Source organism: Electrona antarctica (genome assembly GCF_951216825.1).
Source record: "Electrona antarctica genome assembly, chromosome: 16".
NCBI classification, from domain to species: domain Eukaryota; kingdom Metazoa; phylum Chordata; class Actinopteri; order Myctophiformes; family Myctophidae; genus Electrona; species Electrona antarctica.
The window spans coordinates 30138578-30153543 of record NC_136797.1 but is presented as its reverse complement, the minus strand read 5'-3'; the positions used below and the strand labels follow the sequence as shown (position 1 = coordinate 30153543).

Sequence of the window (14966 nt, the reverse complement as noted above, 5' to 3'; positions counted from 1 at the left end):
TTTGTAATCGATGCAAGTGCGTGCTCCTAAAACACATGGGGTGACGGCATGGTATTGCACGTGCAATGACCATCGATGCATTACTGATTGTGGTACTACTTCTTTCTTCCACAGTGAGGTGATGATAATCTATGAGCCATGATTCCACCCATATGTCTATGATTCCACCCTCCTCCTCCACACTGTTGTTTGACCCTCGGTGCTCGCCGTACGCACAGTTGTTGATGTCAGCTAGCAGGTCTGTGTCCTGTCAAGTCCTCTCTCCTGTCTGTCCTCAATGACTGCTGGACCAGATAAACATGCTAACGTCCAGCTTAGCGTAGCAGTAGTATAGCATTTTAAACGTTTCATAAACATGTCGTCTTTAAACGGAGGGGCGTCGAGAGGGTTCTATTTCAACACCGTGCTGTCTCTGGCTCGCTCCCTGGCAGCGCACCGGCCCGCGCCCATACACAAGGTGAGTGAGCTGCCCAACATACAACTATAGCTACTACTACTAGCTTGACCTGAAAATAGACGATCTACAAGCTCAGTAGCTCACTGCCCTGGCACTGCGCGTGAGCTTGTAGATCGGCTACTTTCGTGTGCGTGTGCGGCGAAGTAACGCTCGAGTGGATTAGACAAAACTGTCAACATTGAAACATGGACATCAATATCTTATTGTATTAATTAAAGTGTTTAGTTTTATATTTATATAGTTTGTTAGTATTAGCCTATAGTGAAGTAATTACAAAGTTGTTGGTGGTTTTTGTGTGAAATTAAATTTATATTGCATATTTTGCAACTTTAACCATTGTCTGTTTAGACTGGAGGAGCCCTCCCACTTGTATATAGTGTCTGTCTGGTCTGCATAATTATTGTCTTATGAGTCTTAGTGCTTTTTCTAGTTTCATCCTCATAGCAGATTTTGTATTGACCTGTATTTTTCGTTGAACTGTACCCATTCTACAAACTTAATACATTTTTCAATCAAAAGATCGTACTACTCAAATATGTCCTCAAATCAATATATCTTACAATGTAGCCTACAATATACGAATGAACCTAGTATAAAGTCTGGTGTCAACAAGCGGGTCGGCTGTAAGTTGTAACCCAGTGTAATTCTCCAATGACACAGGGTCCTAATGGTGGCTTGATTGATTACTTGTACTATATTATTAACAGTTTGCATAAACTATATGTATACAATGATGCTAATAAGGATAACACAAGGCCCTAAGGGCTTGTTTCCATTCCATTCAATTCGTCAACAAGACATTTAAAGACAAACAATAACATACAATACATCATCAACACTATAGGAGTGATACAAATATAGGTCTATGTACAGAAAACATTGGCAGGGGTGAGGTCATTTCTGGTGTCAAGCGTAGACGACAAATTGCAGACAGGTTCTCTTTTGTGGTGGTTTTGAAGGAGGATAGGAGTCACATTTTTGAATGTCTGTTGGTAAGGCATTTCACATTTTGGTGGCATAATAGTAAATCTAATTTAACCCCCGTGTTTGTGCAATTCATTTAGTAAACTATACTAGTTTAAAAGTAACATTCAACAACAGGAATCATTTCTTCAAGGCTTGCACCTTGCACCTACTGCAGAGAGTGACGATTTATGGACGTGTGTGTTTGTGTCAGCCAGGCAAGCAGCCAGCCAGCACGGCAGCAGTATGTTGTGAACATCATGTGAAGTCATAAATAAAACGTGTAGCTGCATGCAGCGCCAGCCAGAGAGACAGATGATGATTAACAGGATGAAAGCAGAAATAGAGGACGAGGAAGAACAAGAGGAAGTTAGTCTAGATACTTCCTTAATGTTAACGAAGTCCACACCCACAACACCAGAGGGAGTGCAACAAACCATGTACAACCCAGATTCGGCACAAACAAGGGACTAAATTATTTTCGCTCCTATGCCACCAAAATGTGGAACGCCCTACCAACAGTCATTAAGACATGCAAATCCCTTGACTCCTTCAAAACCGCTCTCAAAGGGCACCTACGGATGGCTGCAATTCGAAACTGGCCCCCGTAAAATCTGAATACCCCCCATCCCAGCCCCCCCCCCTTTTTCCCTCACTGTATATGTTTCTTTTCCCTTTTTACCTTCATTATGATGAATTCCTGTTCTGTTCTTTGTCTATATAGAAGTGTCTATTTGTACGTCTCTAAATGTTTTGATGAAGTGAACATGGTGGACCCTCTTGTAAACAAGTGTGCTTAATTGGGTCGTCCACTCACAGTTAACAGCCTTTGTATTGAGTTTGTGCTTGAAATGTACTGTAATTCTGCAAACTGTTAATAAATATTTCAATCAATCAAGTTCACGCAAAATATTTGCACCACCGACTTTTCACAATCATTTCTGGCCACTGGCAGGCCGTGGACACTAAACCAGTAGCACCAACTGTTGTTGATGCCATATGCAGTGGTTTGTGCAAATAAAGGGGCATGAAATGCTGATTTTTCTAGACTGATTTTGTAGTTTGTTTTCCATTTCAGGTTAAAAACCACAGCAGGGTAAAACATGGCAGACTGCATCACACAGTGCATAGTACACACTGTTGCAGCTAATCAAATTAATAATGGGTGTTTGTTTTAGGTGTGTCAATACTGTCTATCATGCATCATCACATTGGCATGCCCTTGGCTCTGGACACACCTATGAAAATCTAACACTCATTTATTATTTTATTTGGTGCAGCTCTGTTGCTTACTAGTCTGCCATTTTTTAAAAAATCTGCCGTAGTTTTTAAAACGAACTGCAAAATCAGCCTGGGGTTTCACTGTAGACAGGGAGAAAATGAGGAAACTCAGTATACAGGCAGGATTCATAGAATTCAATTCAATGTCAAAAAGGTGTGTGTGTGTGTGTGTGTGTGTGTGTGTGTGTGTGTGTGTGTGTGTGTGTGTGTGTGTGTGTGTGTGTGTGTGTGTGTGTGTGTGTGTGTGTGTGTGTGTGTGTGTGTGTGTGTGTGTGTGTGTGTGTGTGTGTCTGTGTCTGTGTCTGTGTCTGTGTCTGTGTCTGTGTCTGCGTGCATGCTTTATTGATAAAGATTGATCCTCCTCAATATGCAAGGGGAATTCACAGCTCTGTACATCAGACGTTAGATTAGGCATAGTGTTTGTGAGGTTAGGGTTAGGTTTAGGCATAGTTTTAGTGGAGTTAAATGTTAGCGGTTAACTTGTAATCAGTAGGCGAAACACCAAGGAAAGAGTCCCTGAGCTCAACAGTGTTGTTAGCTAACCTGCCGTGAGTGCTTCTACTGTATGTAGTCTAGTGCCCTGCCAGCCTCATCCTTCTCTTTCTGACTGACTTTGTCTGTGACCCATGCCATGGTACAGTAGGTCCCCGTAGAGGTCCATGTTTCTGATGTGGTCCGTCTATGGACTCCATGTGACACCTAGTGCCATTCGACTCCATCCAGGGCCCTTTCCTGTTGTGCTGTGACTGTCCATGTCTCATCCCCATACAGCAACACGCTTGAGGTCTTCTCCCATGTCTGATTTCCACACTCTCCTCATCTAGTGTAGGCAATAACAACATGGATCATGGATGGTTCTCAGTCTAAAAGGATAACAGTCTGCACAGCTTTGCTCCTCAGTGTTTCGTATATTTAAATCGCTTGACATTCCACAAAGGGTACACAACGTTTCGGCCACAGTTGGCCTTCATGATGGTGGTTCTGATGAAGGCCTCAGTCGCCACGACTGATTTCAGTCATTTGGATTCCATAGAAGCCAGCATGTCTTCTATGGAAATGGAAGCATGTTGCACAGCAAAAATAGGTAAGCTCTCAATCTGTGTCATTGAAAGCTTGTAGATCGGTTATTGTCTCCACCAGGCCGAAGGCATGGGGAGAGAGTATGTTTTGCACTCCGTCCGTGTGTGTGTGTGTGTGTGTGTGTGTGTGCGTGTGTGCGTCCGTCCTTCCTTCCGTCCGTCTGTTACCAGCTAATCTCCGGCACCATTGGCCCGATCCATGCCAAACTTTGCACACACACTCCCTGGATGCCAACGATGAACCTCTGCCCCGCATTTTCCAGAACGGCCTGTTATAGCGCCACCATGAGGCAGCTTTTCACATGTTTTACCTAAAACTGCACCGATCTGCGTGAAACGTTGCATGCACACTCCCTAGAGGCCAAGGACAAACCGTTGACCTGCATTTTCCGCATCTGCCTTTTATAGCGCCACCAGGAGGCCGACTTAACACATTTTTGGATATTACTCCTCCAGATTCTGTCCAAAAATCTCACAAATCGTTACACACTATCTCTATGGTCATGTGCTCAAGTCGGATCTGTCCGATATTTCATATTCCATCCTAATTGGCTAGAATTAGCTTTCACAGTTTGCAAGATTGCCCCGTTTTGAACAAAAGCCTCAAATCATGAACGCAGCATGCAATTTACGTGAAATCTTTCACACATTTTCTTACTGGCCTGAGGAATATATCCCACCCTTTTCACATTGGCCTGTTATAGCGCCACCAACAGGTTGATTTTTGCAAAACACATTTTTGGAACAAAATGCCTCAAATCATCCAATTGCCATCAAAGGCAAACATGTTTATATTACTCCTAAACATTTTGCCAAACATCTCACACAGTCCTATCCTCCTGGTGGAGACCTGTGCCCAGAAGGGCACTTTTTCTAGTTGTTTTTAGATTGGAGCATTTGAAGTGGTCAAACTAGCAATATGTTCAGGTCGATTAAGATAAAATCTTAATCACATAAAAGCAAAAGGCCAAGGCCTCGATCTGTTATTTCTTCACCTGGTTGGCAGTAGGAACAATGTTACTAAAACATCATCATTTTACATATTGTATTAATTGTTTCGGAATCCTTTCACCCTGTTTCACAAATCCCATACAAACATTTTTCGCGAAACATTTGTCGCAAGATTTTAATTTGCTTGAATCCATGCATATGTACTGTAGGAATAGGGTTTCATTCAGTGTTGCAGTTTGCTAGACTCGCACAACAGGGACCACTGAGCTTACTGTGCTCTACAACAACATTTAATTATCAGAATTAGAGAAAGTACTGTAGTCTGTGATTTATTGAATCTCCCCTGCATCTCATTCTGACTATATTGAAGTGTTTACGCCATATGGATCAGGGTTTAATCCCCCTGAGTATTTTAACTTATCCTCGTTATTGTTGGTCTAATTAATGGTGGAGGGATTTTGTGCTTGCCTGGCTCCTTCCCTGGCAACACATTAGTTTGACTGAATCACTACTATCCCTAATGGAACACATCATCAAATCACTTTTTTTTTTTTTTTATTCTGTGGACAAAGACAGCTTTATTAAGTACTGTTAACCCATTTAGGACAGGATCCACTTTTGGGGTTGCTATACAGTATAATTATAGCAACATAATGTTTTTGAAAATGTTGAATTACCCTTCGGTAGGTCAGGATTTAGATGCCATTTTTTGAATCGGCCTCCGATCTAAATGGGAAACCCATTAGTTTATTAAATTAGAGAGGCGTGTGTGTGCGTGCGTGCGTGCGTGCGTGCGTGCGTGCGTGCGTGCGTGCGTGCAGCCGGACCGATCAGCGCCAGACTTTGTATCTATCCGTGCCGATGCTGCCTGTGGATAAAGTGTTTCGTGAAATTGTCCTTCATCATACACTGGCATCAATTCACATTTGCCAAGCTGCATATTCTATACCACGTTAACCCTCTGTACTTTGTACAATGGACCTATAAAGAGTATGGCTTTTTTCCCCACTAAAAAACAAATATCTTTGCCAAAAAATATTTTGGCTAATGCTCCCCCCCCCCCCCCCAGTTTATCAAAAGTGGCATTTTAAGCATATATGTTGATTATTGCGATAACATAGTTTAATCGCAAACATGTTGGCCACAATAATCGCGACGTGACATTTCCATATGGTCCCGTCCCTAACAGGTCCAGAAGTTGCAGTGCATGTGCCCTGTGGACTTCAGGGGAGTGTTCCAGCTGGACGAGCGGAGGAGGGATGCGGTCATCGCCCTGGGCGTCTTTCTGGTGGAGTCCGAGCTGCAGGTACTCCAACACACCGGCAACACCCGGTTAGTTCATCCATGTGTAAACATGGGTGCTAACAATGTCTTAACGTGTAATTGTTGTGTTGCAGCACATAGAAAGCATTCTGCCCTACCTTCTGACGTTGCTTAAGGGGCTTACCAGAGTTCAGTGGATTGAACAAAGCTCTGAACACAAAGGAAGGGGTAAAGTTACCTAAGATACAGTTTTTAGTTTGTTACACAGTTATTACTAGAGTTGCCACATGTATACTGTGTGCTCCTACTATTTATTTACCAGTGACCGTGCATATTGACAACATTTCAGTTTTCACCTCCATGTATGTAATTGAGCCAGAGTTAGCAAAGAGCTCATTTTCATCTGTAGTCTCTGAGCAGGCTGTTAAAAGTGGTGTTATCCCGTAACTATCAATACATGTCCTACCACCATGAAGTCCATTATGTTTTAGTGCATTGGAGTGTATGTTTTTATAATGACTGTTGTTATTCCTGTCATGCAGAAACACTCCCTGTAGCAGAGAACTTCAGCTTCTCTCTAGTAACACTACTCTCAGATGTCGCCCAGCGGGATGAAACCTTACGTGGACAGGTGTGTGCGTGTGTGCGTGTGTGTGCGTGTGTGTGTACAATGTCGTAAGAAATGTTGCCCTTTGGTTTAGTTAAAGGGATATAAGTGATATTGTTAGCCCTATATTCCTAGTAATTATTGCTATGTAGTGTGCGTTCAGTATCAGGGATCTGTTTCTCCAGCTATTTAGTAAACAGAAAATATATTTTCACGTTGGAATACCAACTTGATCCAATCAGGAGAGAGAACTATTTCTACATACAGGATAAAACAATTGAAAGTGGTGAAACAAAAAACTACTAGACAAAATTGGAACTGGAACACCATACAAATTAAGCTTACAGTCATTGTGGAATTCTCTCACCTGACTGGATGGCATTGGTATCCCTACCTGAAAAGGTATATTCTGTTTACTAAATAGCTTAAGTATAACAAAGTATAGCTATGATTACTAAGGGAAGATAGAGCTTTTAACTCATAGCCTGCCACTAAAACCCCTGGGCACTGTTGGCTACCGCCACCATAGACCATTTCCACATATCACTTATACCACTTTTGAATTATCTTACATGTAGATCTTGGAGGCCATCATGGAAACCATGCAGGTGCTACAGGACATCTGCAAGAATGCTGAGGACCATGATGATAAAGGTACAAACACTGAACACTTTATATCAACATGCTGCAGATCGGCTATTTTTGGCAAAGAGGAAAAATTAAGAGTAAGCACAGACCAATTATGTCAAGTTAACAGTTTAAGGGCCCCAGACGGAGATCACTGTCAAGTTCACGGTCAGTTGCCCGAGACGGAGATTGATAAATAGGACAGAGATTAATGATATCAAAACCGGTCGCATCGCTCCACAGCCTAGGAGCGCTTGTTGCCCAATCCTCGGTGTTGCACAACAGTGACACGTCATCGAAAATGTTCCCTGCCTGTTTAGCGGACAAAAACGAAAATCTTAAAATGTTCATAACTCGCGATCTAAATCATCCCGTCTAATTATGAAAAAAGATCCTGTGTTAGACGGCGGTCCAGTCGCTAGTCGCGATAGATTTATTCTTACCTCCCGTTGTTGTCGATCGACTCTAGAGTGGTGTGGCTATTGTAAGCTGCTACACAGACATTCACAACAACTTCCGGTCCGCTGGTAAAAGTGGTCCGGGCGCTATAAATGATGGGCACATTTTATTAATGGATTAAATAGGCCCGGGCCCTCAAGGTGTTAACGAAGTATTGAGGGTTTAAGTAGTTAAATAGTTAAATACACATGGACCTAAATCACATATGATAGAAAAGATCATGTGTAAAAAAATAAATAAAAAAAAAACATTAATTATGACAGACACTTGTGACAGACGGACAGTGCAGTCCAACAAGTTAAGTCTATTAATCTATCTATGAAATTGAAGAAGTTTAATCTGCAACACAATCTGTCTTTATCAGCTAAATGGCCCCTTGGCCTGTAAAACATTGAATACTGTGTTGATCACAGTATTATGATGTGCCCATAGTGGACGCCGCTAGAGTGGTTACGTTTATTAATGTGTGACGTATGTCTTCCCCTATACAGAGTATCTGTGTCGGTACACGGTGCCCTGCCTGCTGGGTGTGGCGCGGGCGTTCGGCCGCTACAGCAACACTGAAGAGGCGCTGCTCTCCAAGCTGTTCCCCAGGCCCCAGGCTCCTCTGCTGGGCTCTGCGGGGGAGGACGGCGACACGGCGCGCCGGAGGTCCTTCAACGAGTTCCGCTCCATCATGCCCAGCTCTCTGCTCAGCGCGTGCCAGGGAGACGCCACTGTCAGACGCAAAGGCTCCTCCGTCTCCTCCATATCACAGCAGGTACGCTATGCAAACACAGCCACACCCCCCACACAATAATAGTATTTAAAAACTTTTTTTTTTGCTCCATATGTGTGAATTTGTGGATGTTTGATGCGTTCTCCAAATATTTATCCAATGTTTTTCTCTAAGTTCTGTCTCCCATTTATTTTTAATATATTCAGTCCTATGGTTGTTGCTCATCAATGTTTGATAATATTGCCACTATAATTTAGATATTTTCTCCTTTGTATATATTTATTATAATATGAAAACCGGGACATATTAGTGTTTTAGTGTTTGTCGGGACTCTGGGCACGCAGCTTGAAATCGGGACACTCCCGGCCAAACCGGGACGTCTGGTCACCCTATCTCAGCATGGAATGTTGAATAAGGGGAGTAGGATGGAGGCGCTACATCCTCTCGGTGGGGGTGGAGTCGTAGATTTGATAACATTTTTTGTTTTTCTTCTGTCTTTCCAGGGCAGTCCAGAAAGGGTCGGTCTAACTCCCAGCTCTCCAGCTGACCATCCTGCACAATACTTTGAAGGTAAGAGGAAGAGTCCTTCAACACTTGGCCATTTTGAGGTTAGGACAACTGTATGTCCCGGAATTCCCTTTTTTGTGTGTGGCATATACTGTATAGTCCCCATCATGACCTCGCTGATATGCTCTAGTCCAGCGGTTCCCAAACATTTTTGGCCATGCACCCCCTGTTACCTCCTGCCCTAGCTGACGCACCCCCCCCCCCCCCCCCCCCCCCATGGAAATGTAACTTGCATAAGCTATATAGAGACATAATTTCCTATTTATCCACATATAAGCACATATATGAACCTGAATATGGCATATAGATGCCATATATAGGCTATATTCTGCATATAATTGCCATATATTGGCATAATATGTTAATATATTTGAAATAAAACCATAGCACCACCATTAGCCTTTTCATGTTGCGCACCCCCTAGAAGGTGCCCGCGCACCACAAGGGGTGCACGCACCACAGTTTGGGAACCACTGCTCTAGTCTAAAAGGATGAAAAACATATAGTGCCCGGCGATGGGTGGAAAGTGGAAACCTCATATGTGCAAAACTGTTACTTTATAGGTTTTGTGAGAGCCTCCGTCTTATACAGAGCTCTCGAGGAATTGATCCCGTAGCTGGACCTGGAAGACGCGCTGTTCTAATGCCATACTGTTTGTTCTGTGTGTCAGCCCCAATGATAACATAAACACACAGGTAGCTCTTCTTGCGTTTGACAGATTTATTTCACCAAGCAGTGAGTATGGCATCAGTATCTGTTTTTTTTCTCCTTCTCCTCAGGTTCATACCTCCCTGATGGCAGTGCTGTAGACCCTGATTACTACTTCTCCACCATCAGCTCCAGTTTCTCCGTCTCCCCTCTGTTCACTGGAAGCAGCACTGGAGAGTTTGATGTCCCTATCGATATGCTCCGGCAACTCCTGTCCATGGTTAGTTCAAAGTGTCAAATCACAATGAGGTGTCTACTTTACATGTAGAGCAGAGACCCGACAGTCCCACCCTGAGCAAGCAATTTTGTGAGAGTGGCAACGGAAATCTCCCCCTTTTAACTGGAAAAACGTCTTAATTCATCTATATTGCATGGGGAAGATTTTGGTATAGGGACAACAGTACCCTCTTTTCCCCTTCACCAACTGAACTGTTGATGTCACAAAGAGGAATACTGATCTCACATGCAAACTCTTTCAATATTGTTTTTTGGGGGGATCATGTCTGGGCCAGGGGATTCATGACCGTTGATGGAGGCCAATCTATTATAAACTTCCCACAATCATGGTGGAAATTGGAGTAGTCCCAAGGCTTGGTGGCGCTCAACCCACAGAACTTAGAAAGTTCTGTGAAGTTCTGTAAACAGAAACATCAAGAGAATAGTCGGCTCTCAGAATAGGTTTTAGATAATTTAATGCAACAGCAGCAGTCATTGAAACCGACACATTTTCTGCCCCTCAAGCCTTCCTTCGTCATCACTTCAATGCTGACGGAGGCACTGCAACTGCCTTCTGTTTCAATGAATGCTGCTGCGGCATAATTCCAGTACATGCTGTTCCACAGCTCTTCTGAGAGTGCTGTGGAACATTCTTTTAAGGTTTCGGTTTGAAATCGGAACTCTCTGTGTGCACTCTGAGCTGGGTGTGTGAGAAATATGAAACCGGAAGGCTTCTAAAATCTGATAGATGTTTAAGTGCTTGTGTTATTCGTCCTCTCCTCCATTAGCCACTTTCGACCGGGTATCCCTGGCGTCGGAAATAGCCAATCTACGAGCTCAACAAACATTATGGAGCATCGTGAGCTTGTAGATCTGTGTGCAGACTCTGCAGAGAGGTCATGTGGGAATTGTAAAGTCACCTGTTGTCCCCCCTGGTGCGAAGTGTCCCTGAGCAAGACATCATGATATGAGCATCTGAGCGGCCATCGGTGAAGCTAAAACATAGCGATGATTTGATTGGCTGAGTGCGTATTGAGAATAAAAATCACACCCGTGTGAACTGAGTGGTGTAAGGTCTTATATAGCCTGATCAGCTGTGGCCTGACGTAATGTCTGACGTAATGAAATCACACCCGGGTGAACTGGGTGACCGTAGCAACCATGCTCATTTTTTTAGCACAGACAGACAGACAGACAGACAGACAGACAGACAGACAGACAGACACGTAAACTAACAAAGCCAGTCGTAGGAGTGGTTTACACCACTCAAAAAGTGAGGACACCACAAGTGATTAGCCGGATTGGACTTGAGGGGCGCTAATATATTAAAGTCTAACTCATGTTGATTAGGTGATGTAATGGTGATGTAAAACAAACGGTGCAAACACAAACATTAAACGCCATTAACAATAAAGAGACAATATGACGTAATGAGGCACATTATGACGTACATTTTCCTGTCATTGTCAATGGCGTTTACAAAACAAACATTGAACTAAATACACATATTAAACCTGTATATAGGATCAAAAAGTGAGGACGCCAATTGTGATTGGCCGGAATGTGATGATGTATAATGATGTATGGTGATAAGAGTGCCCCTCAATTCACACAAGTGTGATTTAAAATTTTTCTCCCTTTGAACAGGTGGAACAGCTTGTCTCTGAAACATTTTTGAAATCTCTGGATGAAACCTTGACTGAAGCTATAGAGGTATTTGAACATATTCTGTCACAGCACAACAAAGTTTGACATTTGCCTTTTGTTTTGGAACGGTTCAAGTTCACTGTTTGATGAACAATTTCTTTGTTTTGTAGTTGAACCCTGGCGTCCATGTGTACTATAAAACATTCAGCGATCCAATGTATGTGGCTGTCTTCAAACTGCTGAGAGACACTCTCTACAACCTGAAAGGTGAGAACAAATCCCTAGTAATTACCTGTATTGGCTAGTATTTTTTTGTATTGATTGATCGATTGACTAAGACATTAAGGCTTTATTTCATACAGAAGGATGGTCTTCCTGCTTTCTTTGTCGCACCTCCAACGGTGCCTTGGTGGACTATGCATGGCAGGGGCGTCCTCTTCCCTGAGCCAAGCCTTTATTGATTGATCGATTGACTAAGACATTAAGGCTAAAAAGGATAACACAAAAAAAGTTCTGGGGACTTGTTTTTTATATGTCCAAAACTGTTACTTTTCAGGTTTCAAATTCAAAAGCAGCAGATCTACAAGCTCGAAACGCATCGCTTGGCGCCGCGCTTCGAGCTTGTGTGACGCTGTAGTATGATCAATTTACGAAAATACACCAAGTTAGAATATGGAGACGGAATATGCAAGTTCATGCCTGGCAGCGATGACAATAGGGTGTATGCGCAATTGCACATGCATAAAGTGAATTCGAGTGGCAAAATGAATCGTTTAACATTGTTTAATGCAATCAGATAGACATTTCTGTTTGGATGTACGGGCTGTCAAGGCCAGAACGTAGTTTTTTGTAGGTGTTTCCGCATAACTTCCGGGTATGATGATGATGTCACACGCATACCCTCTATATCGTGTGTGTCTGTGTCAGACCTCCAAACGGGCTACGTGAAGGACGTCCACGACTTTGTGCTGGAGCAGTTCAGCAGCAGCCAGTCGGAGCTGCAGAGGATCCTACACGACGTGGAGTACCTGCAGAGTGACCTGAGTCCCCTCAAGCTGCGCTGCCAGGCCAACGCTGCCTGTGTGGACCTCATGGTGTGGGCCGTCACCGAGGAGCAGGGTGAGATGCCATGTTACGCTCATGTCTACCGTATAGTACAGTTATTTATCAGCCATTCTCAACCATAGACCGTAAAAAATAGGGACAGCGGCACGCCATTGGTTTCTGCAGACCGTAAATGAAGCCTGTTCTTCAGAGATTTCAAACCCGCCATCTTTCTATAGCCGGTCCGGGAATTGAACCGGAAATGAATGCTATTGGTTGGGACCAGACAGAGCGGGGTGAGTCAATGGGTGTGCCCGCTCCTTTGATTAACTGTTGCACCCCTGCATTCCTGTCACCAGGAGCTGAGAACCTGTGCACCAAGCTGTCCGAGAAGCTTCAGTCCAAGACGTCCAGCAAAGTCATCATCGCTCACATGCCTCTGCTCATCTGCTGTCTACAGGTAACGGGCTTCTTACACCGACCATTCACAACATTTTTCATCTCAAGGACCCGGGAGTAAGTCACCCCTGATATCCGCTGTGAGTCACCCCTGCAAATTATTCAAAAAGGGCACACCCACTGAAGTGCTCTTCAGGGAAGTGGACTTCCCTTTGTGACACTGTGAGCCTGCGTGCGTGCGTGCGTGCGTGCGTGCGTGCGTGCGTGCACACATTTGTAATACTACTACACTTGTGAGGGCCAAATGTCACCACAACTACAGTATAAATTGATGTGTTCATGTTCAGGGCCTGGGTCGTTTATGTGAGCGCTTCCCTGTGGTGGCCCACTCGGTCACAACGTCACTGAGGGACTTCCTTGTGGTGCCGTCTCCTGTCCTGGTCAAGCTCTACAAATATCACAGCCAATACACGACAGGTAAGAAGACACGAGGGTCCCAGGTTCGATGTCAGTAACAGCGAGGCATACGGTGTCCTTAACCATACTCTGCTGTTCAGAGCACAGGATTGTCAGTGAGCCTGAGGACAACAAGGGGGTGGGAGTGTGGAAGGTCAAGTATGAAAGGAGGGAGGGAGTGTGGAAGGTCAAGTATGAATGGATGGAGGGAGTGTGGAAGGTCAAGTATGAATGCAGTCAGTTGGCCCATTGTCATTCTGATTAACCAGCATAGCAGCATAGCAGGCTCTTTCTGCCTCATTCTGCCCTGATTCTGGCATATGGTTGTTTTGTTGAATTTGCTAAAACAAAACATAATAGAGGGGCTCACCCACAGGCTGGACTTGACAAAGGGTCAATTGGCAACAGGAACGTCAGCTTCTCGCAGTGGAAGTGAAGTTTTTAGTGGAAATCGAGAGCATGTTCCAAACACTGCAGGAGGAGGAGGAAATAACAGCTACTTCTGTTTTGTTAACGGCACAGAGGAGTGGCTTACATTTAGATACACTGCCAACAGAAAAAATAAACATTAATTTTGCACTCTAGTTAAATACAATGTTTTGTTTTTACTTCGTCAAGGTATTGTATGACAGGAGATGGTTAGTTGACGGTATTTTCATATTTTCAAATCTCTTTGAAAAATCTATGGACACTCCTGCTCTAACCCAAGGGATCTCGCAAAGGTTAAAGCGTCAATCTGTGATTTCCTCAACTGGTAAGTTGTATGTAGAACAGCCAGAGCATAGGCTTAGCACAATTAACAAAACATCATAACTGTACATTATTGTGATCATAATTTGATCACACTGTTTCACAATTAGGACTAGGCCTAACAAGAAAATGTCAGTTGGGAGATTTTATATTGCTTTAATCCATGCAGAGATGATCTCCAAAGTGCTCTTCCGCTCATAAAACAACTCTCTGTGAACATCACGACCCCTAAATCCGAATAAAACAAGAAAAACATCTTTGAACCGGCAGTAAATGCTGTCTCCTCCACATTGTGTTTTAAAGGGGGCGGTGAGATAAAGATCCATGTGACCAACGAACACTCACAGTCCACCCTCAGTTCCCTTTCCAGCAGAAAGAGCCAGCCCTCCATGTATGAGCAGCTACGTGATATCTCCATAGATAACATCTGCAGGTGAGAAGAACAGCCCTATTCTACATGCATATCACTGCACATACAGCATACTCCGGGTGTTATCCTACTGTCGGAGTTGAGTGTGTGTGCATGTGTGGGGCGACTGTGGCTCAGGAGGTAGAGCAGGTCGTCCAATGATCCATGGGTCGGCGGTTCGAATCCCGGCTCCTCCTGTCTACATGTCGAAGTGTCCTTGGGCAAGACACTGAACCCCAAATTGCTCCTGATGTGCTGGTTGGTACCTTGCATGGCTTCCGTTGCAATCAGTGTATGAATGTGGTGAATGTAATGCACAATCTATGTAAAGCGCCTTGGATAAAGGCACTATATAAATGTTGTTC

General features: G+C 43.8%; 1 protein-coding gene across 2 annotated transcripts in view; it reads left to right on the top strand.

Moving 5' to 3' along the window:
• The first annotated feature begins 188 nt into the window (after positions 1–188).
• The window catches only part of pi4kaa (phosphatidylinositol 4-kinase, catalytic, alpha a), a 62113-nt gene continuing 47335 nt past the window's right edge, over positions 189–14966 (top strand). For both annotated transcript variants that reach the window (XM_079523755.1, XM_079523754.1), the window contains exons 1-14: positions 189–457; positions 5921–6037; positions 6129–6222; positions 6537–6625; positions 7180–7255; positions 8179–8447; positions 8909–8975; positions 9752–9900; positions 11544–11609; positions 11714–11810; positions 12471–12662; positions 12947–13047; positions 13334–13463; positions 14496–14625. In XM_079523755.1, coding sequence (XP_079379881.1) covers positions 356–457; positions 5921–6037; positions 6129–6222; positions 6537–6625; positions 7180–7255; positions 8179–8447; positions 8909–8975; positions 9752–9900; positions 11544–11609; positions 11714–11810; positions 12471–12662; positions 12947–13047; positions 13334–13463; positions 14496–14625 — 1679 coding nt within the window. In that variant the 5' untranslated portion in view covers positions 189–355. The remainder of the gene's footprint in view (positions 458–5920; positions 6038–6128; positions 6223–6536; positions 6626–7179; positions 7256–8178; positions 8448–8908; positions 8976–9751; positions 9901–11543; positions 11610–11713; positions 11811–12470; positions 12663–12946; positions 13048–13333; positions 13464–14495; positions 14626–14966) is intronic.